Below are 27,045 nucleotides of genomic sequence, written 5' to 3' on the forward strand. Positions count from 1 at the left end.
AGTAGCCAATCAGCAGCTCCCAATGGCAACGCGACCCAACGGACGGAAGAACCACGCCGACTGGTGTGTTGGGTTGACAGCGCATTCAAAGACCACAACAAATCGAGTCGACCGATCAATCTGGGTCTCTTTGGGCAATCCATCCTCTTTGACCATAATTCAGCCTTCGTGATAGCCTGTGAGTGCTCTTTCCCCAGGGTTAGCTAGTCGTTCCTCCCCCCTTCCCCCCCCTCATCCCTTAAACTCCTTCTCCCCTTTCCCTCTCTCCCTCCTTTCCTAAATTCTCCCCCCCCACAAACTTGTATTTTCCACCTCTTGCCTCTGGTGGTGTGGCCCTTTTAGGTGCTGACTCTCGAACCCCTGAAACGTCCGTACAGATCGTCGTCCTTGGGTATTTTAATTTTTCCCTCTGTCCACATTCCACACCCACCTCTCTTATCCCTCCTCCCGCCATCTGAAACCCTTCAATTCAACTCGACAAAATGAGAGAAGTTATTAGTTTGAACGGTATGTGCCCTTCCTCCCATTTCACCCGCTCCCCCGCCCTTCATCTCGCTTGGGAGATCTGCCTGGCGTGTTTGACTAATGTTTTGGTTCTCCCCTCACAGTCGGTCAGGCTGGTTGCCAGATCGCCAACTCCTGCTGGGAGGTATGCTACACATTCGAAGAGATTGACCCCTCTTCTTCTCTTCCCTCGTCGACCCTGATGGAAACTCTTCAATAAAGACACATTGGGTGTTCAGAAGCCAAAAAAAGGACAGCTGGACTGACTGTATTGACCATCTAGTTGTACTGCCTTGAGCACGGTATCCAGGTACGTGAAGTCAATCAAAAACACGTCGATCACGATCGGATTTCGCGTGATCCCATCACTTCTGGAGATGAACTTTACTGACAAGCTACTTTTTTTCGCCACTAGGCCGATGGTTACCTGACCGAGGAGCGCAAGCAGGCTGAGCCCGACCACGGCTTCAGCACTTTCTTCTCCGAGACTGGTACGCTTTTCTCCCAACATCGCTATCTTGCTCCTCGTGTGCACTAACAGGTTGTGGCAATCAGGCCAGGGCAAGTATGTGCCTCGCACCATCTACGCCGATCTCGAGCCCAATGTCGTCGACGAGGTCCGCACTGGTACCTACCGCAGTCTCTTCCACCCCGAGAACATGATCACTGGCAAGGAGGATGCTTCCAACAACTACGCCCGTGGTCACTACACCGTCGGTAAGGAGATGATCGACCAGGTCCTCGACAAGGTCCGCCGCGTGGCCGACAACTGTGCCGGTCTCCAGGGCTTCCTGGTCTTCCACTCCTTCGGTGGTGGTACCGGTTCCGGTTTCGGTGCTCTCCTCATGGAGCGCCTGTCCGTTGACTACGGCAAGAAGTCCAAGCTCGAGTTCTGCGTGTACCCTGCTCCCCAGAACGCCACCTCGGTTGTTGAGCCCTACAACTCCATCCTTACCACCCACACCACCCTCGAGCACTCCGACTGCAGCTTCATGGTCGACAACGAGGCTATCTACGATATCTGCCGCCGTAACCTCGGCATTGAGCGCCCCAGCTACGAGAACCTCAACCGCCTGATCGCCCAGGTTGTCTCCTCCATCACCGCTTCCCTGCGTTTCGATGGTTCCCTCAACGTCGACCTGAACGAGTTCCAGACCAACCTGGTCCCCTACCCTCGTATCCACTTCCCTCTCGTCGCCTACGCCCCCGTCATCTCCGTTGACAAGGCTTCCCACGAGTCCAACTCGGTCAACGAGATCACCATGTCTTGCTTCGAGCCCAACAACCAGATGGTCAAGTGTGACCCCCGCAACGGCAAGTACATGGCCACCTGCTTGCTCTACCGTGGTGATGTTGTGCCCAAGGAGACCCACGCCGCTGTTGCCACTCTCAAGACCAAGCGCACCATCCAGTTCGTCGACTGGTGCCCTACTGGTTTCAAGATCGGTATCTGCTACCAGCCTCCCCAGCAGGTCCCCAACGGCGACCTCGCTCCCCTCAAGCGCGCTGTGTAAGTCGATTCCTGCCTCGTGTCTACGAAGCCCATTTTGCTGATTGTTCCTTGTTTAGCTGCATGCTGTCCAACACCACCGCCATCTCCGAGGCCTGGTCCGCTCTCGACCACAAGTTCGACCTCATGTACTCCAAGCGTGCCTTCGTCCACTGGTACGTTGGTGAGGGTATGGAGGAGGGTGAGTTCTCCGAGGCCCGTGAGGACCTCGCTGCCCTCGAGCGCGATTACGAGGAGGTCGCCAGCGACTCTCTGGAGGAGGAGGTTGAGGCTGAGTACTAAGTCTGACGACACTTTCCTCGGCCGGAGCCCCGAGGATGGTCCGACGGGGCAGTCTGCTTGGATGCCAGGGCAGGCCCTGATTGTTTCCGCGGTGATCCGTTGGGGACAGACTTTGGCCCGGGGAAGACCCGACGAGCGGCGGGACTCTGGCTGTGCGTACAGATACAATAGGAGAGACGAGATTGGCTTAGTACAGACTATGTTTTCTTTTGTCTGATATATTTTTAATATCCCTGAAGCAGCGATGAAATTTACCCGCTCGTTCCCGTGCAAGCCAGCAAGATTGTAATATAACGTTCGCCTCGTTCTAAAACCAAAGTCCATGGTTCTGAATTGCAGTTGACAAGTGGTAAAGGGTTTATTTCTTCTAGTTATCCGCAGGAGATTCTTGAAAAGTGTGGTTTCAAACTGTGCTGGTATTAAACCCTGTAGGATGCCTTTGGGTTGTCTCGAGGTTGTAGTGTGAATGTAATCAGTGCTTCCCCGGATACTACAGAGAATGGAGACATTAGGAATGACACATCATATCAAGGCTTTCAGAAGCAGAGACCAGCCTATTGAGAGGCTGGTGGTATTGAATAGTAGTGTGCATCTTGCTACTAACCTAGTAACCGACCGACAGGGACTGGACTGACGTCGGAGAGGGCTGCCGACTGACCGCCCGCCTGCACGGGCCAAGCTACTGGCCAGCGGCAGTTCTTCCCCCCTCCCCTCTTCCTCTCACTCTCGCCTGTCAGCTTTCCAGGTACATGCAGTAGCAGCAGTAGCAGCAGTAGCAGTAGGAGTACTACGTAGTACGTAGTTGAAGGTAATTACGCAGCTCGCGACAACCTCCCTCTTTCCTCTTCCCCCTCCACCACTACCTTTCCTCCTTCTCCCCCTCTTATCTCAACTTCACCCATAAGACTTGACTTAATCTAATCTCTGCTCATATTCCCCCCTGTGTTGCAACCTGGGGTATCGCCATTGCTTCCACCCCTTTTAGCTCGAAGCTGCTACCGCCTTAGCCATCCAGGCCCCGTCGGTAGTCCCTCTCCCAGCTAACTTGACCACCTTCTCTTCACTGTCTCTCACTTTTTTTGTGCCAGCCCGTCCCCCTCCGTTTTATTCTCCGCTCCCTCTTGTGGCGCATTGTGTTGGAATATCTCAGAAAGGAGGCTCGCTCCTCCTGAGCTATACCCATCATGGCTGACAACGGTGAGTTGCTTCTTCCCCCAGTTCTAATGACTGGCCAGCTGCCCTCCCCCCCGGAGCTCTCAGGAGATGACGGCCCAACCCGGTCGGTATGACCCTAATGTTGCAGCGGAACTGACGGGTCACCAGCAGCACGACACCCCAATCTCAATTTGACCCCCGAAGAAAAGCGCGTCTTCTACCAGCTCTTCCAGGCCGCTGATACCACCAACCTGGGCGTCATCACTGGCGAGGTTGCCGTGCCTTTCTTCGAAAAGACCCAATTGGCTCCGGAAACCCTCGGCTTGGTATGTCAATGCCTACTTACGATCCGCCTCCTGTCGCCTGCCCTGCCCGCAATTGCCCCTTCGCTAATGCAGACCTCCCTTCGAACTATAGATATGGCAGATCGCGGACAAGGAGAACAGGGGTCTTTTGACCCCTTCCGGATTTGGCGTCGTTCTCCGCTTGATCGGACACGCACAAGCGGGTCGCGCACCGACAGAGGAACTGGCTTACCAACGTGAGTGCTCTCGGAAGCGCCCTGCGCCCTTCATCTATCAACAAGTACTGACAGAAATCATACTCTTCTAGCCGGTCCCCTGCCACAATTCGATGGCATCTCCGTTGATGCCGCCGCCCCTGGCCCACCTACTCCGCGCGAGGCAGGCACCACCAGCCCGACTCCCGCAGCAGGCGGTCCTATTCGTGTCCCTCCGTTGAACCCCGAGGACGTGAATAAATTCCTATCGCTGTTCGATAAATCAGACGTTGCTAAGACTGGTGTCCTTTCAGGTACGGATAATACCCCCCTTTCCGTTTGAGACAGGGCTCGATGGGCTTGGACATGTTTGGCTCATACAATGGCGCAATCTACAGGGGAAACTGCTAAGCAGATCTTCGAGCGTGCACGGTTGCCGAACGAAATCCTCGGCCGCATCTGGAACCTAGCAGATGTAAGGCAACAGGGCGTGCTTGATGCGACGGAGTTCGTCATCGCGATGCATCTTCTCACGTCGTACAAATCAGGCGCAATGAGGGGAATCCCGCAAACTTTGCCTCCGGGCCTGTATGATGCAGCTTCACGAAGAGGGTCGATCCGTTCATCGGTTGGCTCACGTCAGGGCTTGGATGCTCCCCCTGTTCCTGCTATTCCAAAACAGTTCACTGGGCCGCAGCGGACTCAGAGCCCGATCAATCGGCCCTTCGGATCGCCTTTGGCTCCTCAGTCCACTGGCGGGGACTGGCTGGTCTCGCCCCAAGAAAAAGCAATGTTTGACAATATCTTTGCGACTGTTGACACCGCCAAGGTAGGGTCCGTAAGTGGTGACCAGGCCGTTGCGTTCTTCATGGGGGCACAACTGCCAGAGGAGACCCTTGCCCAAATCTGGGATCTGGCAGATATCGATGCCGACGGGCGTTTGACGAAGGATGAGTTTGCCGTAGCCATGTATCTGGTTCGGCAACAGCGGACTGGAAAGAACCCATTGCCGCAGGCCTTGCCCCCGGCTTTGATTCCTCCCAGCATGCGTCGCCCTGAATCTGCTCACATCGCTCCACCAGTTGCTGCTCCCGCACCAGTCCCTGCACCAGCTCCCGCCCCTGTTCCTATGTCGGCAGCGGATGACTTGTTTGGTCTGGACGCTTTCACAGCACCTGCACCTCCTATTGCCCCTTCGCAGGTGCCGCAGTCCACGGGCGGCTCGAACGCAGCTTTCCAGACACCGAGCTCTCCCGGATCCCGAACTTCCCCGCCAACAGCTTCGTCAACGTTCAAGCCATTTGTGCCCACGTCCACGTTTGGCCAAAGCTTGCAGCCACAGATGACTGGTGCCTCCGCCGGTGCACCGCCAACTATCCGGTCACCACCACCGCCGCCTGCCGATGACCTGTTGGGCGACAATGATCCTGAGGAGTCCAAAAAGTTGACACAGGAGACTACAGAGCTCGCCAACCTGTCTAACCAGATTGGTTCTCTCGCCAATGAGATGCAGAATGTTCAGTCGAAGCGAACTTCAGCCGAGCGTGACCTGTCCCAAACCTCCCAGCAGAAGCGTGACTTTGAGGCTCGCCTTGCGCAGGCTAGGACAATGTATGAGCAGGAGGTGAAGAACTTCAAAGCTCTTGAGGAGCGGTTGAATGCCTCAAGAGCCGAAACAAACAAATTGCAACAGGAGTATGCTCTTCTAGAGGGCAGCCGGCAGGATCTGCAAAATCAATACAATCAGGTATCGGCTGCCCTGGCTGCTGACCAGCAAGAGAATGCAAACTTGAAGGAGAAGATTCGTGAAGCCAATGCTGCGGTTGCTCAGCTCAAGCCTGCCCTAGACAAGGCACGCTCGAGTGCCCGTCAGCAGAAAGGTCTTGTAGCGATCAACAAGAAGCAGCTTGCAACTGTGGAAGGCGAGAGAGATAAGATCAAAGAGGAAATTGACACTCTTTCACAGGAGCAGTCCAGAGAACCCGAGGAGGCTGCTGCCGTCGCAAGTGAGGCTGCCGCCGTTACGAGCCCCGCTGAATCAACAGCAAGTCAGAACACCAACCCGTTCTTCAAGCGCACAGCCACTGGTTCCAGCGACAACAACGCGCTGTCACCCCAGATCTCGAATGATCAGCAGCGTGCTTTCGACAGCCTCTTTGGTACCTCCTTCGTATCTCCTGCCACGGCTGCCACTCCTCCCCCGCCCGTCTCTTTCCGGGCTGAGTCGCAGCCGACCTCGGGCATTCCGACCCCCTCAGTGTCTCCACCCCCTTCTGTTGGTGCTGCTGCTGCGTTCGAGCCACCTGCGCTTTCGCAATCGAGGCAACTCACACCAAATGTGCTACCATTCGGCGAAGATCATTCGGTTACCTCTTCCACCCGAGTCTCGCCACCTGGTAGCAGGTTTGGTGGTCCAGACACGGCCAGTGAAGCAGCGGCCTCCACCCCAACAGAGCACGTCAAGGCCGTGGCTTCGCCCTTCGACGAGCTTGACGAGCCGAAGGAACGCTTTCCTGAAGTGCCTGATGTCGCTGATCATACTCCCGCGAGTGGCGATTCAGCCACGTCTGCCGAGAATCATACAGAAAAGAAGGACCTTAGCTTCGATGAGCTATTTGGCGGGCCAGCTCATAAACGATCTCAGTCCCAGAAGGAGAATGATTTCGAGGAGGCTTTTGCTGCTATGAAGAATGGTCCCGGGTCCAGCAAGCCCAATGGTGCAGCACCCGTCGCTCAGTCTGAATTCCCCCCAATCCGTGAACTCGATGATGGGGACGAAAGCTCAGACAGCGAAGCACCACTAGGCTTTGAGGACGATTTTGCCCCCGCCTTCCCCCCTCAGAGCCAGGTAGGAGGAGAACCTAAGCCTGATACCCTCGAAACACCTCAACCAGCAGCTTTCCCTTCGCCGGGCGCCGCCGCCACTCCCAGTGAGCCTCCTGCTGCAGAGGCTCAGCGCAGCCCCCCGAACTACGAAGAGACCGTAGGAAAGCAAGAGCCAGGAAGTATACCTCCCGAGTTCAACGGACTATTGCCGCGCCGCGAGGACCCGACAACTGCTGCTGATGCACCTCACTCAGTGGAGACAAGCACGGGCGCCCCGATCGTTGGGGGAGAGCCCCAGCGCGATTACCATGAAGAAACCAAGGCCGCCCCTCAGGAAACTAAGCCCAATGCTCCTGATTTCGAGGCTGCATTTGCAGGGCTTGACCTGGCCCCTGCCAAGGAGGCTGAGGACGACGATGACGACTTTGAGACCGTGGAGAACAAGGATAACATGGACTTCGATTTCTCCTTCGATAACCCGGCCCAGAAGACGTCACAGAATGCTGCCGCCTCCTCGTCAGACTTCTTTGATTTCAACAAGGATGCCACCGCATCATCTCCGGGCTTCGCCGCGTCTCACCCTGACACAAATTCCCAGGCGCAGACGCACAACTGGGAAGAGCTCTTCGCTCCTCTTGACAATGCCAATGCATCAGCAAGCGGAGCCAACGGCACCAACACTGCGAATGATTCTGCCCAAGCCAACAAGCCACCAGGATGGGCTCTTCAGACCGGCACCGAGGATGATCAGATCCTTCAACGTCTGACCAACATGGGATTCCCTCGCGAAGAATCACTCGCTGCCCTCGAACAGTTCGACTATAATATTGACAAGGTATGTCATGGCCGATTGCGAACTAACTTCCACTATTGTGCTAACAACAAAACCTTTGTGTGCACAGGCTGTCGATCACCTGACCTCTAAAGCTTAACGCTCTCTCAACATTTCCGCGATGATGGAAACCCCCTCCCAGTGCACATAGTCTCGACTCTCTTGTCCTTAGCCGTCCATTCGCTCTACACGTCAATTTTCCTTATCTCTCTATCACGTCATCATAACTTTTCCAGACCTTCCTCATCCTCTTTCTTTATTCTTCATGTCTCTACGTCTTTCGCCCCCTTTCACCTTGCATACTTGCTGCTATGTATCTGTACATCGTCTTTCTTTCTCGGTGGCATTCTCCCTCTCCGACCAGCCTGTTTCCTCACGACTTACCCTATCATCTACCTTTACTATCATTGTCACCGTGTAATCTAGGAATACCTATTTGCTTCTCGATTTCACCAATAAGTAGATTGACAGCCTAGAGCGCAGCATGGTAGACTCAAGTTGATAGGATAGGACTCGCTTTAGGTCAGGATTCTGCGCATCAATCATAATTCTTCATGAATGTTTCATAATTGGGATACACCATGCCTTTACTTCACCTATGATGTACAACAGAAAGAACGTATTCGGCAAACACATGAGCTTTTTACAAGCACAGCAAGATATTCAGGGTGAGTGCTCATGATACCACATCGACCCTGAGCTATACCGATTTCGCCAGCGAGCCGTACAGAATGTCATTAACGCTAAAGGATGATCAAACGCCACGGGTAGCCTGTCCATTCTCCATACTGGTCAACGAGCTCTTCTCATGCTGAGAAGACACACGTTGTAGGGCAACCACTGGGCCAGTTAGCTTTGTTGGAACGCTACCGGGAAATGGGGTATGAACATACAGAAGTCCTCAAGAGAGCGCTGTTTGTCCATGCATCGGGGGCTTTTGCCGTGCATGATATTATCGAAGCTCTTGGAGCCTTGGAGCAGATAGTACAACCCTCCCATGATGCAGAACATACCAAAGGAGAAGATCCAGATCCGAATAATTGTTGGGGCCGAAGTCTGTCCGCCGACGAACCAGCCAAATGCACAGAAGCATGTAGCGACGGTGTCCACCGCTGCAATGGCCCCTATCAGTTTCCAGGATGGCCACCCAGAGGACCAGAAAGCACCGTTAGCGCGAGTGATGAAAATAAGCCAATTCTCAGTCAATGAAATCTCCAAGAACAAGACCTCGTCTCGTTTGCCGTAGTTCTGCATGATGCCCCCATTCTCACCAGAAGCCAAAATTGTGGTGAGGGTGATCCACGTTCCGATGGCAAGGACGATCCCAAGCAGGACCGACATTCCCCACAACTTGGGAAGATTCCATTTCACTGGTGTACTGGAGAAGGGGGCTTTGTCGTAGGCGATAGCCAAAGTTGCAATGTCGGCGAAAATTGCAATGAACACCACCAGTTGCAAGTTTAGGCTCTCGTTGCGGATGGCAATCCAGAGCCCTAGGAAAATCTCGAGATGCAAAGAGAGAGCTATACGATAAACCACGTAAGCGTACATGCGATGGAAGATTTGACGGGAAGTCTTCACAGCATCAATGATAGCGGACAATCCTGGAGCTAGGAACACAATGTCAGCTGCAGATCGCGCGGCATCTGAGGATCCTTCGACTGCAATTCCAGTGTCAGCTTTTTTCAGGGATGGGGCATCATTGACACCGTCGCCCGTCATGGCTACGAGATATCCACGCTGCTGCAGAATATCCACGACATTGTACTTGTGCTCTGGGAAGACTTCTGCAAAGCCATCTGCGGCTTCAACAAAATCATAAACCTCGGAGCCAGGCATTGTCCCCCCTCCACCAAGACCAAGACGCTCGGCATTGTACACATTCGTTCCTAGTCCCAACTGGCGCGAGGTCTCGCGAGCAATTCCTACCGCATCGCCTGTGAGCATCTTGATTGAAAGCCCCAAAGTCTGGGCCTCGCTAATAGTCTTTGCGGTGTCGTGTCGCGGAGGGTCGGAGCATGGCATTATACCCAAAATCTCCCATTCGCCATCACCACGTTTCCGAGCCACACCAAGCGAGCGGAAACCGCGAGTCGCGAACTCTGCGACCTTGTTCTTGTATGCAGTTTCGATCTCCTCGGGGATTGCGTGATCTTGCTGGACGGTTCTAAGCACAAATAAAGGAGATCCCTTCACGCATGTGATGCGCTCTCCTTCGGAAGACTGTACCACTGCTTTGACTTTCTTCGAGACTGGATCGAACGGAGAGAACTCAATCACCTTGTATTCTGTGAGCTTTGCTTTTGCACACGGGTAGGAGGATAAAGCTCGGAAAAATGCTCTGTCTATTGCATCCATGCCTTTCTTCTTTCTAGATGCGGCGAGGCATGCCGTTAGCATCAGATCTTCAGCTTCCACACCAGGAACGGTGAAGGGCTCTGTCAAAGACAGCTTGTTCTTGGTCAAGGTGCCAGTTTTGTCTGAGCAGAGTATCTCAACGCCAGCAAGGGATTCAATAGCTGATAGCCGTTGAACAATCGCTCGTTTCTTCGCCAGGTATGCTGCTCCTACTGCCATCGTGGTGGTAACAACTGCGGGAAGGCCTACCGGGACCCCAATCATTGTGACGGCCAATGTGAATTCGAGAATGGTCGTGGTGTTGTTGGAACGGTAGAAGGAGGATACCCAAACGATGATAAGAGTGACAACAACAAGGACAAGTAAGACGGTGCTGATACCCTGAAGGACTTCGGTGAAGTGGCCTGTTCCCGAGGCAGAGGCATTAACCAAGGCTGCAGCATGCCCCACAGAGGTCGAATCGCCAGTAGCGGTAATGAGAATTCGGGCGTGGCCTCGTTTCACAGTGGAGGACGCGTAACATGTATCTCCCGAATGCTTATCGACAGCCAGGGACTCCCCAGTGATTGACGACTGATCGACTTGTATAGCAGAGTTGGTCATAATGCGGCCATCCGCAGGAACGATCGTGCCCTTTCTCTCGTTAGCCAAGAAGCCATTGGCAGAAACAGTCAAGGGTAGGTACCTCGTCTATCTTCACAATGTCACCCGGGACGAGTTGGGCTGCATCGAGCTCAGAGAGTACACTATCGCGCAGAACTATAGCCTTCAGTGCTAAAGTCTTCTTCAGCTCTTCGACAATGGAACCCGCCTGATATTCCTGTATGAACCCCACAGACGCATTCAATAGGAGAAGACCACATATCACGCCCAAGTCGACCCAATCATGAAGATAAGCAGCTAAAATCGCCGCCGCCTGCACGTCGGTAGACAGTCAGTAGCTATCTCTCACGAGAATGAATGAGCGACACATACTTCCATGACAAATTGAACGGGGCCAACGAAGAACCATAGGAACTTGAAGATCAGGTTCTCCTTCCCTTCCTTCATCTCATTGAGACCGAACTTTTTCCGTCGTAGAAGTGCTTCGTTCGTACTGAGGCCTGTGTTCGAGTCTGTGTGGAGCAATTCATCTGATACCGGGTGTCGACCGCCTGTGTGGTTCGATTCCAGAAGTTTGAGATCGGCAAAGCCATCGACAGATTGCAACTCCTCAATGAGACTATCAATGTCTTTCTCGTCCTCCTCGTCATTTTCGATGGCTACCTGGGTGGGTGCCGTCGAGTCTGGCTTCTCCTCGACAAGACCATTGTTCACATCGAGGGTAGTCGATTTGTCGAGGGAGGTGGTGCTCTCCATGACAATTGCCGATCGGCTCAGTCTCAACGTGATAGGCATAGCTAAGAAGACCAGGGGGGCGCAGGGTATAAATGACCTTTAAGGTTATGCTTTGAATCGTATGCACGATAAGATTGTCCTCTAGCTGGAGGTAACCGAGTCTACTGGAGCGGAGTGACAAGCAGATAGAGGTCATCATTAGAGATTCCAAAGCATTGCTTCACCAGCCATGAAAGGATACCCATTGCGAGAAAGGAAGGAAGGAAGGAGAGACTCCCGTCGCACTCACTCAGTGCCATAAAGGGAAAGAGGAATATACTGGCCTCTCAGCCAATGAGCGAGGGGCATGACTGACGTAATCGAGGACACCGACCAGAACGTCATCCATCCATCCATCCTAACCTTAAACGCTGTGGAAAATCCACCCCATTGTCTTGTCGCATTCATACCATATTTTCTTCATTTATGACCTCTTTTACCTGCTACTGCTTTACAATCTTACGAAATATATGACTTAAGCTTTTTTGCAGTCCGCCAACGGAAGTCGACGCGGTGTTCTGATCAAATTCTTCCATCCCGAGCAGCCTGACTAGAAATTGGGCTGAGTGCTCGAGCACGCGCGGCACATGACGCCGCCGGCGATCCAAGCAGATATACTTTAGCATCGTGACAGTTACTACTACCAAGATACACAACAACCCTTCATGCTATTCATTACACATCTTCTGCGTCACATAATCTGCACATCTGAATCCTCTCTAGCCATCAGTCATGGCGAGAGAGATCCCCGGGTTCTACTATGGTACATATACAATGACCAGCGCCCAGTAATTTGTGTGTTTCGAACAAATCTTATTAACCATGGTCTCCAGACCCGGAGAAGAAGAAGTATTTCAAGATCCAGGCCAGCCACGCGGCGGCTCCAGGGGCTCAATACTCGAAAGACTCGGTCAAGCGCAAACGCGCCGACCACGAGGTTGTGAAAAAAATGGGGCTCAGGAATCACTTGCATGATCTCGCTGACGCTGTGACTAGGAACGTCGCCGAAAGGTTCAGCAGATCAAGAGGGAGGCTAAGGAGAAGATAAGGAGGGCGCAATCTTTATCTCACCCTCTTCTTGATGCGCAACGAGAGATCGGCGCCTTGCGTTTGCCCACCACTGTGAGACAGGAGCGAAGTGCGCGTGCCTACACCAGCCAGCTTCGCAGGAACCAGCTGCATCAATTCGAAGCCTGGCCAGATGAGTATAGCATCAAGCACGTGCTGCGCAACAAGCGCTCGGGGATCTTGATTGCTAGTAAGTACTATCTATCATACTAAAGAGAAGTCCGCGAAGACCGCAGTGGGAATAATCACTAACGAACGCCCAGGTGGTCATCGCGGCGGTGAATCGTCCGTGTCGTAAGCGCCTTCTCCGGTCCTTTGAGGTCGTGTATCCGGCAAGCTAACAGCCGTCCAAGGGTGTGCTTCCCGGATTGCGACCAGAACAAATGGACTTACAATCGGACCATGGAACGTGTTCTATTCAAGGAACCGTATAGGGTAAACAGCTTAGCTACGATCCCCAACTTGTTGCTTGTCGGTTTCAACGCTAATGCGGGCTTTTCTTTAGCTTTCGTCCATCTCATTGAGTCACACAGGATACCTGCTGTAAGAACGAGGTCTTGTCCACCCCTGCATCCGGCCAGGAGATTGACCAGACCAGTTCAACGATGGACAGCGGTCCCCAGGGCGACTCGTTTCTGGCACCTCGAATGTTGCCAGACCCAGATGAAGGCGGCGACTACCGATGGCCGCCATCCTGTATGTGACCCCTTCACTGTGTGAAGAACTTGGATGACTGATACGTCTCGATATAGTCCTTCAACCAATACGCATTCGCACAGCAGCGTCTTTGTGGTGTTCTTCGGCTTGTCCAGTGGGAGACCACCCGCTATTTGCTGTTGGGGCATCTGATGGCTTGTATACTCTACAAGGATACGGAGCGTACTGGGCCTTGTCGAAAAAGCCGTTCTCCGACGATGTGAACGCGGGCAAGCCGATCCTCAAACGACGCATTGGTACTTCCCATGCCCTCGTCACCAGCGTCGAATGGTTGTCCTCGGATGTGATCGCGGCCGGTCTCAAGGACTCCTCTGTTTTCCTGCATGACCTCCGGAGCGGGGGAACCGCGACACGACTCCAACATCCACATGCCGTCACAAAGATTCGCAGAGTGGACCCTTACCGAATGGTCGTTGCAGGGATGAACTCTGTAAGGAACATTTGATTTCTCTTTGACAAGGATGAAGCTGACTCTAGCTCAGCTCCAGATGTACGATATCCGCTTTCCGCCCAACGGGCTTCAACCGAAACCGCAACCGACCAGCAAGAAGCATACTTCCACGCGACCCTATCTCACTTTCCAAGACTTCAAGCCCCAAGTCATACCAGACTTCGACATCAGTTTGGAGCTTGGGCTTCTAGCCAGCGGTACGTGCATCTATCCAATTCCCGCTGGACCATTTTCGTCCCTCGCAAGAACGCCACGCTAAACTCCGTGTGCTCAGCCACCGACACAGGCAAGATTCAACTGTTTTCTCTGCGCAACGGGGAACAGGTTACTTCACCCTTGTCAAACTACCAGTATGCAGACCCCATCGCCTCCGTCTGCTTTGAATCCGGCGATGCACCATTTCAGGGGCCTCAGACACCAAGCCTACTCGTCTGCGCCCAAGCCACAGTCGATGAATGGATATGGTAGAAGGAAAAAATCCAAGTGGGCCTTTGTATAAAGGTCTATCTATGCACCAAACGCCTATATGATGCCTGGGATATGAGTGTGAACAATACATGAATCAAAGCAAGTAAAAGAAAGCAAACAACCCAGAAAAAACCCATCAGAAAAAAAGAAGGGCCCTCCTAATCCAGACCTCCCGCCAACCATTCGCCCACCTCTACGCCGACCGTCTTTGCCAACTCCCCAATCCAGTCCCCTGAAACATTCACACACCATTTCTCCCCCGTATCGGACGTGGTATTCCCGCTATTCAACCCACCGGACCCCATCCCCACACGACCTTCCCGACCCGCCGCAGGCACCACCAACCGTAGCCGCCGCAACGTAGCCAATTCGGCATAGATCGCGTCGGACACGGCCGCCATGCGAATCGGATTGGCAGGGGGGTTGGGGTCGATGGCATGGTAGATGGCGACCAGCCGCTCCAGCGGGAACGGGCGCGCGGTGAGGATGGTCGAGGGGCCGGTGATGCCGCCGCCGCCGCCGACCGCCGACGTCGTCGCGGACGAGGTCGCAAAGGCCGACTCCAGCGTCGACTTGGTGATCTTCGTCTTGGTGCGCTTGCCCTTCTTCCGGCTGCCGGGAGTCGACGGGTCCGCCGCCGCCGACGCAGCATCCTCCAGCTGAGCCCGCGAGAGCAGCTTCAGCCGCCGCCGGTGATGCGCGCGCTTGTTCCGCGCGGACAGCGAGGACGACGAGAACTTGGAGAAGAAGATCGTATCCAGCCGTTGCGGCGTGTGCGAGGCGAGGTAGGCCGAGGTCAGGATCAAGGTGGGGAAGTACGGCAAGGAAGGCAGGGGCGATGGGGCCGATGCGGCAGACAGGGATCTCGGTCTTTTGGTGGAGACGGCGGTCGTACCCTTCGCGACGGGCGGTTCCGCCTCATCCTCCTCAGTGACGATGTGATGCACCAGCGCCCCTTCCCCCTGATGCCGGAACAGGGCCCGATTCTTGACCAGCAGCCGAGTGAAATCCCACTCCCCGACGCCCCCCGGCGGAGTCTCGCCTGTCGTGATGGGCGCCACAAACCGCGGCCACAGCTTCTCGCAGATCGACCGGAAGGTCGGGATGGAGCTGGCCGTCGGCCCGACCAGAGAATCGTAGACGGCCGCCACGAAATGCGGGTATAGGGTCGAGGCGACCGCGTCCGAAAGCCCTAGGGTGGCGGCGGCAGCCGGGGGCGGACCGCCCTGGAGGATGATGGTCGTGGCTTCATTGCGCGTGTAAGGCGGGAAGCTGATATGTGGGACGCCGGCCGATTGTAAGAAGAGCGGTCGCGGAGGGGTACTAAGGACGAGGACGACGCATAGCGAAGGAATCTGTGATATAGGCCGAAAAATTAATAGTAGTCAGCAATCAAAAGAATGCAGAGGATGAACACAGAAAGCAATCCCCAGTCATCCACAGGGGTAAAGAAGTAGGGGGGCGGGGCGAAGAAAGAAGAACATACCACCTCTCCCAGTCTCGCCAGCGCAGGCAGTAGTGTAGGTGACGCCTCTCTCTGCTTGTCAATCCCATCAAGAACCAGCACGAATTTGTTGCGATTGTTGCGCGTCGGCGGGTGTTGTTCTTGTTGCGAAGAAACGAAAGCCGAAGCGAGACACTCGTTCAGCAGCACAGCGAGCGTACTGACGTGTTCGCAGCGTCCCTTGCCGTACTTCTCCCACTCATCCCGCTTGCCCAGCGCCTCCAGGGTGGCCCAAAGGATCTTGGTGAGCAGATGGCGGCCGGTGATGCACTCGGGGCTGCGGACGAGCGCGTGCGGGACGTCGAGGGCGGCGAGCACATTGCGCACGATGGTGGTCTTGCAGGTGGCAGAGATGCCATGGACGACTATGGTAGACGGGCTTGAGACCTTGGCCTGTTGGAGTCCGCATACGTTATTAGTTTTGCTGGTTTTTGAGCGCTAGATAGAGCCAGAAAGAAGAGATGGCCTTGCGACGTTGACCCGGGGGGGGGGGGGGGAGGAGGAGAAGGGTTTATCGGGGACACAAATTCGTGGACGGACGTACACCGAGCAGGCTAGCAAGTTGGCGGCTTTGGAGCTCGCGACAAGGCCATTGTTTGCTGATCGACTGGGCGACCTCGGAGGGAAGCATCAGGAACTCAAGACGACACCCTGAGGTGCCTGGAATGGACAGGTGGACGCTGCTTTGACTTGGAGTAGTAGAAGAATGGTTTGGGGCAGATCGCGCTCCGATAAGCCAAAGCAAGTACTGAAGATCTCCGCCGGAGAAGAAACGCGGGTAACACGGAGTCACGTGTTTGATGCTTTATGCATCACCCTGCCCATTAGTTATTTGTTTATCCTTAGGTGATTTATAGTGGTTCAACTGTAGAACCGTGATCATAAGAAAAGATCCTCTGTTTGATCAACTATGGGTACATCTATGATACTGTCTCTGATGTTGAATGGCGCTGGCCAATAGAAATTGGTGGTCATAGACCCCAAATGCACTTGCAGCAAAAGAACAGGCACAATGTCGGATGAAGCCCGAAAACAACCATCCGTCCATACTGTCCAAATAAGTCCAGAAAGAACGGCCACAAGCTCCACCGGCAGGCAACAGCATAGCAGAGTCCAGGTAGACGACAAAATAGAACGCAAAAGAAGACGAGCAAAACAAGATGATAGTCAATAGAAAACAAGATGATAGTCAATAGAAAACAAGATGATAGTCAATAGAAAACAAGGCGAGAGAAAAATGGCACAAGTAAATCATGGGGAAGTAGATAGAAGCACATTGGGGGAATATTAAAAGAAAGAGCAAGGCATGAGACATCAATCTGCCCCCCACCGCCAGATACTAGGAAGCTCACTAGTCTGCTGGAATGGGAAACAGACGGCAAAAGGGTTAAAAGACATTGTTCGAAAAATTCTCGTCGAGGGACGTGGCAAACGTAAGCTCTGTTAGCATTGGAAAAAATACAGGACATCAAATGTGATAAAAAAGCATTTATCAATGGTTTACATCTTGCCGCCAAGAATGATCCAGATATGCAGTGCATCTTGCGTGAGATAAGGTCTTGTCGTATGGGATCAGTATCCTAATCTTCCAATCTGCTGGCGATATGTCGGTGTGGCCGTGAATCATGAGGATCGTTTCATCGTCTCAATATGAGTACAGTTCAGTAAACATGGGACTGCCGCTTCGTTGTGGAATATCGCAGCTCAGTAGTTGGCGAACACCGGATTCTGGTTACTGTGGTTGCTGTTGGGCTGCGCAATGGCCGAAGCGAAAAGGCTGCTTTTGTCCGCAGCACCGCCAGAACCAGTGTGAGCGGCTGCAACGGAGCCAGGATTGAATGCATATGTCTGGTTTCCAAACTGGGAACCGACATTAGAAATGGGGAATGGGCTGTGTTGATACAAGAATGACTTCTGTGTTGGGCTCTGCAGAGGACCAGGAAGCTGGGCTGAGTTCATTTCATTGGGAGTGACCTGGCCACTGCTAGTAGCGCTGCCCCTGCTAGAGCCCTCTGAGGCCAACATTTTGCCGGCGATGCGACGCCCATGGGGGGTCTGGCGAATAGACGGTAGAATAGGGCGAATACAATCAACAATGCGTGTACGTGTGTCAGCGTCCGCAAAGTCCATTGCTGTTTGCACGACATAATTGGCGAAGGAGTCCCTAAGCATCTTTTCGAGTTCCGCACCTGCCAACATCTCATCAATCAGCTGGCGTCTGATTTGGATGTCAGCAGTGCGCAAGCACTTTTCAATCACGTTCGAGCTGAACTTCTGCTTGGACAGAGCGGGAATATTTCCACGGAAAGTCTGGCACAGAGGTTCAGTGAAATGAGGCTCTGCAAGATCCAGAATATACTGCACGACGTAATTTCCGAAAGGATCCTGTACAAGTGCGAAGGCGTTGGATGTAATCTGAGCGATGAGACGCGCCCTCTGCTCGCCGGAAGCGTGATCGATACAACGCTGCAAAACACAACACCCATGCCGGTGAGTTCCGACAACCACACAGTTGGCACCAACAGCATCGTAGATGAACTGGGCGTCTTCTGCAGAGAGGCGGTTGAGACATTTCTGAATAACATGGTTTCCATTCAGGTCTTGAACCAACTCCACCACCTGATCCTTCAAAGCGTGAATCACTGTCTGGGTTTGCTCTGGAGTGGAGATGAACTCGATCATCTTCTGAAGAGCTCGGGTGCCATGCTGATTCAAAGCGATCTTAACCAGCTGGTGTGCAGCATTGTTGATTAGAGCCGTACGCTGGTCATCATTCGAATATTCCAGTAGCTTCTGGCACAAGTAATTTCCAAAAGGATCTGTCATGAAAAGAAAATGAGGTCAGCATGGGAGTTGTATAGCAGTGGAGACATGATACGAACCTGTCATAAGCTCGACAACATGCATATGAGTCTCCTCGAAGATCATCTGAACATGTTCTGGACTACGCTCTTCTAGCTTTCTCTGCAAGTACCTACACCCATGCTGGTCCTTACAAAGACCGTACAGTTCGCCCTGATAGTGTTCAAGTGGAAAGTTCGTGAAACGAGACAGCTGGGCAGTGTCTGCGTCGCCACTCCGACGGGTACCGGCCGCCTTGGCTGGGGCTTCCCCTGGGCGGAAATGACCATAGGCGGGAGTATAGCCATTGAAGGGGGCTGCCGGGTTGTACGCTTGAAGCTGTGTAGGAGCTCCCATAAATGCTTGAAGGCCATACCCGTAGAAGGGTGGCTGGAAGGGAGTCAGTGTGGTTGGCGCAGCAATGTTGCTGTTGACAGCTCCGGCTCCAGTGGTGAGCTGCGGGCCGAACGGAGCAGCATTGGCTTGAAGAATCGTCTGCTGAGGTCGGGACCCCTGGATTTTAGCCTCTTCATGTTCAGGTGAGTCCTTGGGTAAGCGACTGGTAGGACCAGAGCCTGGCATCCGTCCCAGGTTGGCATTATGTGGCTGGAATTGCTCCGCGTGAGTCTTGGGAGGTGTGATAGCCGGATTGAAGGCATCGCCTTTGACTGTGGGCAGATCGTTCGTGGAGTAGGAGGACTGCAAAGATGTAGGTCGGTTTGTGACTGTTGCAGACATGCTTTCGTTTTTGCCGTCAGCGCCGTAGAGAACGTTCGCTTCAAGCGAGTGTCTGGCGACGTGACGTGCAGGAGTAGCGGAATGAGAATGGACTTCTTCCGCGGAAGACCCAAGCTGTTCAAGACGGAACATATTCAGGGCGTTCTGAGGCATGCTCTGATGCGAGGTACGGTGACGGCTGTGAGAGTTCCAGGTCTCAGGGTTCGGGGTTCGCGAGTTTGCCAAGTCTAGAGCATCTGAGTTCGCGGATAACTAGGTAGATGAGTAAGAACAGGATCGTCAAATGTTTCGAGAAGACTTACCAGGCCTGAATCGTCACGTCGTGAGAGAGTAGGAAACTTATCGTCGGGGTCCGTCAATTTGAGATAACTCTTGATATCGGGCGTTGGAATTCGATCCTCGTCCTTCAGCATTGATGGATCGTCTTCGCTGTGGAACAAGTACTTTGCGGCGTTGAAGGACTCCAGACCGGAGGAGCGATCGAAGGAAGTTATATTGGGACGAATCTGGGAGCCTAGCCCAGATGAAGGCATTGAATACCGGTGAATGCTAAGTATTGTCAGTTGGTGACTCTTTTGAGGTGTGAAAAGCAAGGCGGTGAGAGAGGTATCAAGGAGATGCCAGGATGCTGTGAATGAAGACAGAGGTGGCATTTCACAGCAAGGCCACAGTGAATGAATTGCGTTACTTGCTGACATCGGAGCCTTGCAGGCCGCCTCACTAGACCTTGCGGGTATATGCTCTCAGGCAGTGCCTGAGTATCCGAGAAATGGCAAGACAGCGCCTATGAAAGAGAAAGGGGTGAAACTTACGATGGCCCTGGACGGAAAGGAGATGCAGGCTCCTGGCCGAAATCCTCCTTTTCAGAGTTCCTTCGAGAACCAGGAACAGAGTGAACAGAAAATCGATTTGTTGGGGTCTGGGCAGAGCTATGGTTTACTTGACTCTGGGGAGTTGTCACTTGAGATGGCGCAAAAACGTTGAAGAAGCCAGGAGATGAAGTCACACTGGAGGTTGAAAACCGAGTAGGACGGGTGAAGCCAGGAAGGGTGTTATCATGGTATTCTGGCGGCGTCGTCGGCTCACTGACTGGTCCAGACAAACCGGCTTTGGCGAGATCCTTTGCGATTTGGTCCATTTCCAGCTTCTCTTTCTCGTGTTGCAAGTCTAAGATTTTCATGTCTTCTTCAAACCTTCGTCTCTGCTCTCGCATGTATTCGATATGCTGACGCTTTTTCTCAAACTGCAGTCAATTAGCAACAGGGCACTTCTGAGCGCCGAGCACAAGAGAACGCGAGAATGCAAGAACACGATGATTCGCATGCCGAGAACACGGAGATCTGAGGACATGCGCTGGGCTTATAATACAGCAGAGTAGGGAAAGCGGTGCTTGTCTACAGACAAGAAGTGGGTGTTCGAGTACAGGAAAGGACAGTTAAGTGGTTGTGAGAACCGCTTCATGAACTGCAAATACAGCCAATGATAACCACACAGGGCAGGAACAAAGACCTTGCTTGCAAGCACACGGCACATGAGTGTTTAAAAAACAGTCATAGTACCGAAATGCTTGGTCGAACGTGATTGCATAGGAACAAAACACCAGGTCACAACAAGAATATCCAGGAAAGATACTAGACTCACCGATGAAAGGAGATCTAGAGGGTCCGCCGCCGGTGCACCCCCACCAACACCATTCATATAGTTCCATGAGGACACTTTACTCGAGTCTGTTGTGAAGCGGCGTTGGAGATTGGCACGAACGTCACCGGATGGACGCGAAAACGCCGACACGAAGTTCGAATGGGTCGGAGAGAGCGCATTGTAGCCAGGAAATGGGGATTCGGAGGGAGGTGATCGTGGAGAGGGGAATCGCAGCTCGTCGAGGCGTTCACTAAGTCCGTTTTTAAAAGCCATGGTAGGCGGGCAGTTTGGGATGAGAATCACTGGACTAATAACCATTCAGGGGTGGCCGTAATCAGTCAGTGAACAGGCTATAACATGGTAGGAACGGAAGGTGATGCGAGTTCGGGGGACGTCAATCTCGACCTGCGATTGCAAGGGAAACAGAGAGAAAGACCGAGATTAAAGCACGAGGGCCAAGGAGTCAGGGATCAATGGCTGGTGGGCGGTGTGCTCCGTGAGATAATGAGCTCTGTACGGAGTAAGGGGACGGGGAGGGGCTGAGGGGTGGTTTGGCGGAGCTGATCTCGGAGAAGAACAGCGACTCACACACAATGAACGCCTCGAGAGTTTATTTTTTCAGGTACGAAAAGAGACTTTGGTGACCACTACTTGTGGACACACAAGTAAGGACAGGCTCGATGGAAGGGGAGGGGATGGGGAGGGTGGAGGAGTGTTGAGGGTAGGTCGCACCCCTAACGATGCGTTCGTGACAATGCGGAGATCTCGGTCAATAGCGGTGGTGGTGAATCACAAGCGTTGGGCGATGGAGTCACTACTGCTTAGGCCCTGCGCTGTCTTTTCCTTTTCCTTCTTCTTTTTTTGCCCAGGTGGGGAAGAGGATCAAGAGCAGCGTGGACCAGCAAGTAACAAAACGAACGAACGAGGGTAGGAAGACTTTGGGGGGGGGGGAGAAAGAAATGCAGAATAAGAATGGTAAAATAGAATAAGGATTGATTGTTGTACACTAGAGAAGGTGTGTCAGGTACGGAGTACACGAGAGGGGATGGAAGAAGGAGAGCGGGCAGGCTGACTGACTGACTAGAGTGTGGGAGGCGGCAACAGAGAGGGGGGGAGGAGGGGGGAGGGGGCAAGGCGTGGGCGGCTGGGAAAGACAAGCGGGGGTCAGGGAGGCGGCGGCGGCCACTGCTGTTTCTGCGATCGAGTTCCTTTTTTTCTCCTTTAAATCTAGAAAAAAAATAAAAATTGCAATAATATCGAAGAAGCTCTTCTACGTACGTACAGTCAAAAAGTCTGAAGTACTGTAACTGTACATACATACTATTACACAGAGCTATATCTACTTCACTGTTGGTGTCGATGGTGCTTCTACCTTCTTATCGGCGCCCGCCCCCAAGCGTTAGATTGCATCATAACTCTCATCCCTCTTTCTCGAGTATAACTACCTGACCATTTGCCCTCATCTATTTCCTGTTTCTTGACTTGCGCAGTGCTGTCAAGTGCAATTCTGCTAAGCCAAGCAGGTGGCACAATTCGATCTTGAAGATGATCCCTTGAAGACTAATAGGCCCATCCCTGTTCCAATTGTTAATAATCAATCTATTACCCCCTCCGACAGCTGGTGAGCTGTCGCTTTCCAACGACCACCTTTCGGTCGATCATTTGCTTTTTGGACGGATCATGAATGGATCGCTTCTTCGCGATCAGTAATTGGAGCCAACCGGGTCAATAGACATACTACTGCACGACTTCGTTGGGATGGGGTGGCCAATAGCCACTAAAGTTACCCAAGATTGAACTAGTAATCTATAACTAACTAGCACGCTCCATAATCCATCATCCCCTGGTAATCTCCCTCTCGCAGGGTTGAATATTATGAGTATGATTATGTTCACCGCGTTGAATGACCCAAAGTAATTATTGACGAGGAAGTCCTCCGAGCCACGGGCTTGTTGGCCTTGAAGAATGCTCTCCATTTCCAGCAGCGCAACGAACCGGTATCGTCTGAGAACACAACCATGATGATGAAGGAAAGTCTGTTGATGATGGGGCTTATTACCGATCTCCTCCCTGCTGGAGATGTTGCAAGGGGGTTCCCTGCTCGGTGTGCTGGTTCGAGAGCGTGGCTCTCTGCAAGTGTTTTCGCATCAAGTGGAGAAAAGCCAGTTGACTAAACCGAAAACTGTGACGGCGGATTGCGCCCTGGCCACCGCACGTACTGTACCTGGGCCAAAGCATCCCACCGGATACCTTAGTCTAGTTGGAGTCGTTGGACACTGAGAGAGAGATCGGGCTCTCGAACAAGTACATCCTGCTGCAATGAACGACGAGTGATATTTTCGAGTGCTAATAGCGGCTGCGGTGCAAGTCATGGTAGACTCGAGAAACACCAATGTATCGAGCATAGGCCTAAATCCTTTCTGTTTTTTTTTTCGGCCCTCCAGGACCATGACTGTGCATGTAGTAAGACGGAATGATCCTCTGATTCAGACCCCGTCTGAGGATACTCATACCTAAATTAGCGCATGGGATCTGCGTCATGAATATCACCGATCGTGATCAAGGTTAGTTAGCCCAAGCTGTCAGAGAGGCCCTTGGACTTTTGGAGGATTCGCCTCTTGAACGATACCGCGGGCCCAGGCAGTGATCTTGGCCGGATTACCACCCTTTCTTTGTCTTGTTGACATCCACTATACTTCCACCAGGTCACCCTACCCTTTCTCCAAAGAAACATTAGGGTTCTGGCCAGGTACTAATTTTGAACCGGGAGTCTGTACCAGGGTTCATGACCGGATCTTCACAACTATGAATGCAACAATTAACGGTGCGGTCAGCCTCTACCCATGGATCAAGCAAATCAACGACCCAACTCGAGGGAAAAGGGGTGGGAAGACGCGCGTGGCGTGTAGTCTAAGCGTATCATACATAAGCAAAAAATAGAAGGTTGAGGCCAAATTGATCATGGATGATTCAATTCCAGTCTCATTGCAGTGCTGTTCTTCCGGGTCGTAATTTCGCCATCATGGATCATGTCAGGCTGAGTGGCTGTCAGCGGATGATTGGTGCAGCAGAGGAGAAGCGGTGTACCACTTCTCCGCTTCCTTCCATCGCCTTCATTGTTTTGCATTGTCTTAGCCTACTGCGTACTCCGTACCAGGTAGTAAGTACGGGGCACTCCCTCTTCTTCTCCTCACCTTGACGTTTTGACCGCTGTCTGTCATCCGTCCATTTCATGAGACCCTTCATACTCGAGATTTGAACCTTCAGGGGACAAATTGTGACACCTCCACAGCTCGGATGATATGTGGGGTACTAAAAAGGGCTTGGTTCTTGCGCCCGGCTACCAACCAATTCGCCTACTTGGTTAGGCGATCTGTACATCATTCCATGAGATGAGAGTCAAATTCAATCCCATTAGGTATGATCAGGTACTTACCCTCATCGCTTGTTGGGTAGGCATCGTACCATGGTCACAATGATGTGCGGGACGGAGGCTATTTTAAAATACCTAACTATGAGATCCAATTTGATCTGGTGCGTGCATGTCTATGATGCCAATTTACACCTACTTGGAGAACTACAATTAGTAGAGCATGTATTGTTCGATCCTCTGCTCCTCAGGCTACTTCGGCCCCAGACGATCTACCGCCGCACGGAGAGATTTAGGTAGTGTGTTTCATAGTAATCTCAGTACACTATCCTCTGTGGATTGTTTCGGATTCGTCAAGTCCTATTAGTCAGTAATTTAGCGTGATAAGTGGCTAAAAATCGAACTGCATCTGGTTGATCATGTATGGCACCTTTCATCGTCTTCCACCTTGTTTGAACAGGCGCTGGGCTTTGCGTGGTCAACCACGAGTCGATGGGATCAAAATAACACGTGATGAAGGAGAATGATTCAACTATATGATCTGTATCATGCAATGCATTTTCCGTCTCTCCGCGGTGCACGAGGGGCTTTCCACCAGCTGCAACTGATCGTTATCAAACAACCTTGATTATCTCCGAAAGGGAGGGGAGAGTCAACTGCCAGGTGGCGAGGCACCCTTCATTTCCCCTCTCCCTCCCTCCATCCCTCCAAATTGCGGTCAGAAAAGCACCCACCGCCACAGCAATCTTCATTACTCATTTGCTCTCTTGCGCGTACCTCTAGCCGACTCCATACTTTAGCTCTGATGTTGTGCGGTGCGTCTGATGTCAAATGTGCGCGAACCGCGCCTTCGCCTTAACCCACATTTGGCGCCGACAAGCCTAGCTCGCGATCAGAGACACAACATATCTATCCTCTTGAACCGACCACTCTCATGCCCAACCCCGCACACTATGTAGCTGGAAGGGTAGAAGGTGGTTCCAATTGGGTTCACTGGAGTTTTCTGCATATGTGATGTCCAATGCGGCCATCACTGATGAACTGTCCGCCGACCTTGAGGACGAATCTCAATGAAAGGAAGAACCCCCTGCCAGTATTCCGAACCAGCATTACATTTGAAGCCCTTGTGTAGATACTACAGCTAATTCAATTATTATACCATTGCCTTGAATATCAGTGGTCTATAGTGTATAACCTGAACAAGTTGCGAGTTTGTTCAGCCGACGAAACCACACCAAGTAGGCGCACGGTGCCTGGGCTTGATCATGGTCAATATCGGTTGATATGCCTGACCAAATCCCACCAAATGTCAATCAACTGCCGAAATCTTTTCATCTATCGGCTCACTACTATTTGTAGCTCACTGTCCGGTAGCTCGCACGAGTCCAGTTGCTCAAAAAGCAGATTTTCTCCAAGAGACTGTTCGCATACCCTCATGCCGAGCTTGGGTAACCATGCCTGCACTCTTTCCAAGCAAGATTACTCTCCTCCACAGCGTGGAATCAATTCTGGTCGGCTTTTTGGTGATAGTGACTCTGAACTGATCAATAGACTTGTCAGGAGGGTAAATCTGTGGCACGACCAAGATCTTCTGTACAGAAGTCAAAGGGTTAACCAGCTGACGTATCGTGTCCAGGCACGCTAGATTGTGATAGGGCTTGACATTGTGGTCAATGTTCAGCGACAGGCTTGTCTTTTGGTTGCCTGAGATGCCGGTGCAGGTGCTACGGCCACCTCTTAGGAGCTCGATACCCAAAATTTCTATGCGAAAGAGAAGGTTCAATACTTGGGATACATCAGACTTCCATGTGCCTGCCTAAAGGTTCGGTTCGCAACAAGCATGAATGTTCTTTTCAGTAATGACTTGGACGATGCGCTGGTCACGCAAGATCCTGGGGCTTCATAAAAGACAGATAAATAACAAATACTCAACAGAGAGAAACAAAGTCCTTGATCGTGACTCAGTTAGTAACGTGCAGTCCCAAGCATTCTCGTGATCGGATCGGCTCACCTATCGTTGAGAGGAATATCCCGCCGAACACAAGGAGATGGGCCAGCATCTCGCCACGGTCTCTTCAGGCCAACCCTACGTCAGCAGTAGTCTAGTCACGCAGGCCATAGAAAATCTAGTTGGCGAGAAGTGGAAAAATCGGGGTACCTCAAAGGAGGGAATCAATCTGAGCTGCGTAGGAAGAACTTGCAAATCGAAGCAGCTCTTTGAGTGGTGATCTATTGTACATCCCGCCAACCCATTCGAACCGGATCTGTCTTCAATCAATGATCTTTTAGCTTTCAATCAATGACTATACAATCCCACAGAGCTCTCGCCCCTTCTCGCACCAAACAAAGGGCATAGAGAAAGCCTAAGACTTGAGCGGACATGGTCCCTTTACTCCTTGAGGAGGAGTAGGGCATCATAAAACCGTGTCACTCGGGCCACATCCCAAACACCGGGTCGAGAAGGCGCAAAGCCAGATCCCGCAGGCCACGAGAAAGAGGAGAAAGCAGGGGCAAAATAATACGCGATCGACCCAAAATCAAATACGGCTGTGGTCCCGGGGCGAGGTCGATTATTAGCAAAGTCCTTCTCTTTCTTAGCCCTTGGGAGGGGAAAGCTCCCCGGGTCATAATAGCTGCATGCATGGATGCACATGTAGGCCCTAAGGTGACATGCTCACTTCGTGCACTGTGCTGTATATGTACAGGACTACCCTCTATGTAGCCCTGAGTGGAAGAAAATCCATGACACTGCTTGACTTCTAGCTAGCATAGCTCGGCGCGGTCAACAAACTCGAAGACATGACTGAGGCCTGGCCTGAGCAAATGCGCAGTAGGGAAGAATATGAAGGAGAGAAAGCAGGGCGTATTCTTCTTTCTACGTCTCTCATAGCCCCAGCCGGGTTG

At 52.4% G+C, this 27,045-nt stretch overlaps 8 protein-coding genes across 8 annotated transcripts; 3 read left to right on the plus strand and 5 right to left on the minus strand.

Annotated features, from left to right (window-relative positions):
* The first annotated feature begins 78 nt into the window (after positions 1-78).
* BO95DRAFT_438112 (tubulin alpha chain) lies at positions 79-2,775 on the plus strand. The gene is made up of 7 exons (XM_025585435.1): positions 79-178; positions 378-507; positions 609-649; positions 788-814; positions 920-995; positions 1,060-2,014; positions 2,074-2,775. Exons 2-7 carry the CDS (start codon positions 483-485, stop codon positions 2,294-2,296), a joined length of 1,347 nt encoding a protein of 448 aa, XP_025447374.1. The 5' UTR covers positions 79-178; positions 378-482; the 3' UTR covers positions 2,297-2,775.
* A 705-nt stretch (positions 2,776-3,480) lies between these two features.
* BO95DRAFT_458759 (EF hand domain protein) lies at positions 3,481-7,708 on the plus strand (the record flags this gene model as incomplete). Its single annotated transcript, XM_025588591.1, has 6 exons — positions 3,481-3,493; positions 3,620-3,777; positions 3,869-3,992; positions 4,064-4,264; positions 4,349-7,611; positions 7,679-7,708. The coding sequence occupies 6 exons, from the start codon at positions 3,481-3,483 to the stop codon at positions 7,706-7,708; spliced, it is 3,789 nt and encodes a 1,262-aa protein (XP_025447375.1).
* Positions 7,709-8,362: 654 nt separating this feature from the next.
* Positions 8,363-11,700, minus strand: BO95DRAFT_495209 (plasma-membrane proton-efflux P-type ATPase; the record flags this gene model as incomplete). The annotated part of the gene is made up of 5 exons (XM_025590814.1): positions 8,363-8,448; positions 8,502-10,599; positions 10,652-10,882; positions 10,942-11,262; positions 11,674-11,700. 5 exons carry the CDS (start codon positions 11,698-11,700, stop codon positions 8,363-8,365), a joined length of 2,763 nt encoding a protein of 920 aa, XP_025447376.1.
* A 375-nt stretch (positions 11,701-12,075) lies between these two features.
* BO95DRAFT_495212 (uncharacterized protein) lies at positions 12,076-14,311 on the plus strand (the record flags this gene model as incomplete). Its single annotated transcript, XM_025590815.1, has 10 exons — positions 12,076-12,106; positions 12,177-12,280; positions 12,340-12,601; positions 12,675-12,705; positions 12,765-12,846; positions 12,917-12,954; positions 13,010-13,107; positions 13,164-13,558; positions 13,611-13,776; positions 13,854-14,311. 10 exons carry the CDS (start codon positions 12,076-12,078, stop codon positions 14,045-14,047), a joined length of 1,401 nt encoding a protein of 466 aa, XP_025447377.1. The 3' UTR covers positions 14,048-14,311.
* Positions 14,100-16,281, minus strand: BO95DRAFT_438121 (origin of replication complex subunit 5 family protein). The gene is made up of 3 exons (XM_025585436.1): positions 16,096-16,281; positions 15,534-15,944; positions 14,100-15,402 (listed from the first exon to the last, which is right to left on the minus strand). The coding sequence occupies exons 1-3, from the start codon at positions 16,180-16,182 to the stop codon at positions 14,206-14,208; spliced, it is 1,695 nt and encodes a 564-aa protein (XP_025447378.1). The 5' UTR covers positions 16,183-16,281; the 3' UTR covers positions 14,100-14,205.
* An 892-nt stretch (positions 16,282-17,173) lies between these two features.
* On the minus strand, positions 17,174-20,382 carry BO95DRAFT_115719 (putative RNA-binding protein). The gene is made up of 4 exons (XM_025580408.1): positions 19,943-20,382; positions 19,433-19,679; positions 18,434-19,382; positions 17,174-18,370 (listed from the first exon to the last, which is right to left on the minus strand). Exons 1-4 carry the CDS (start codon positions 20,341-20,343, stop codon positions 17,256-17,258), a joined length of 2,712 nt encoding a protein of 903 aa, XP_025447379.1. The 5' UTR covers positions 20,344-20,382; the 3' UTR covers positions 17,174-17,255.
* Positions 20,316-21,453, minus strand: BO95DRAFT_438124 (uncharacterized protein). Its single transcript, XM_025585437.1, has one exon. It carries the CDS (start codon positions 21,042-21,044, stop codon positions 20,670-20,672), a length of 375 nt encoding a protein of 124 aa, XP_025447380.1. The 5' UTR covers positions 21,045-21,453; the 3' UTR covers positions 20,316-20,669.
* Positions 21,454-22,347: 894 nt separating this feature from the next.
* Positions 22,348-22,832, minus strand: BO95DRAFT_115769 (uncharacterized protein). Its single transcript, XM_025580409.1, has one exon. It carries the CDS (start codon positions 22,745-22,747, stop codon positions 22,475-22,477), a length of 273 nt encoding a protein of 90 aa, XP_025447381.1. The 5' UTR covers positions 22,748-22,832; the 3' UTR covers positions 22,348-22,474.
* Positions 22,833-27,045: the final 4,213 nt, after the last annotated feature.

The sequence above is a fragment of the Aspergillus brunneoviolaceus genome (assembly GCF_003184695.1).
Source record: "Aspergillus brunneoviolaceus CBS 621.78 unplaced genomic scaffold BO95scaffold_3, whole genome shotgun sequence".
Lineage (NCBI taxonomy): Eukaryota > Fungi > Ascomycota > Eurotiomycetes > Eurotiales > Aspergillaceae > Aspergillus > Aspergillus brunneoviolaceus.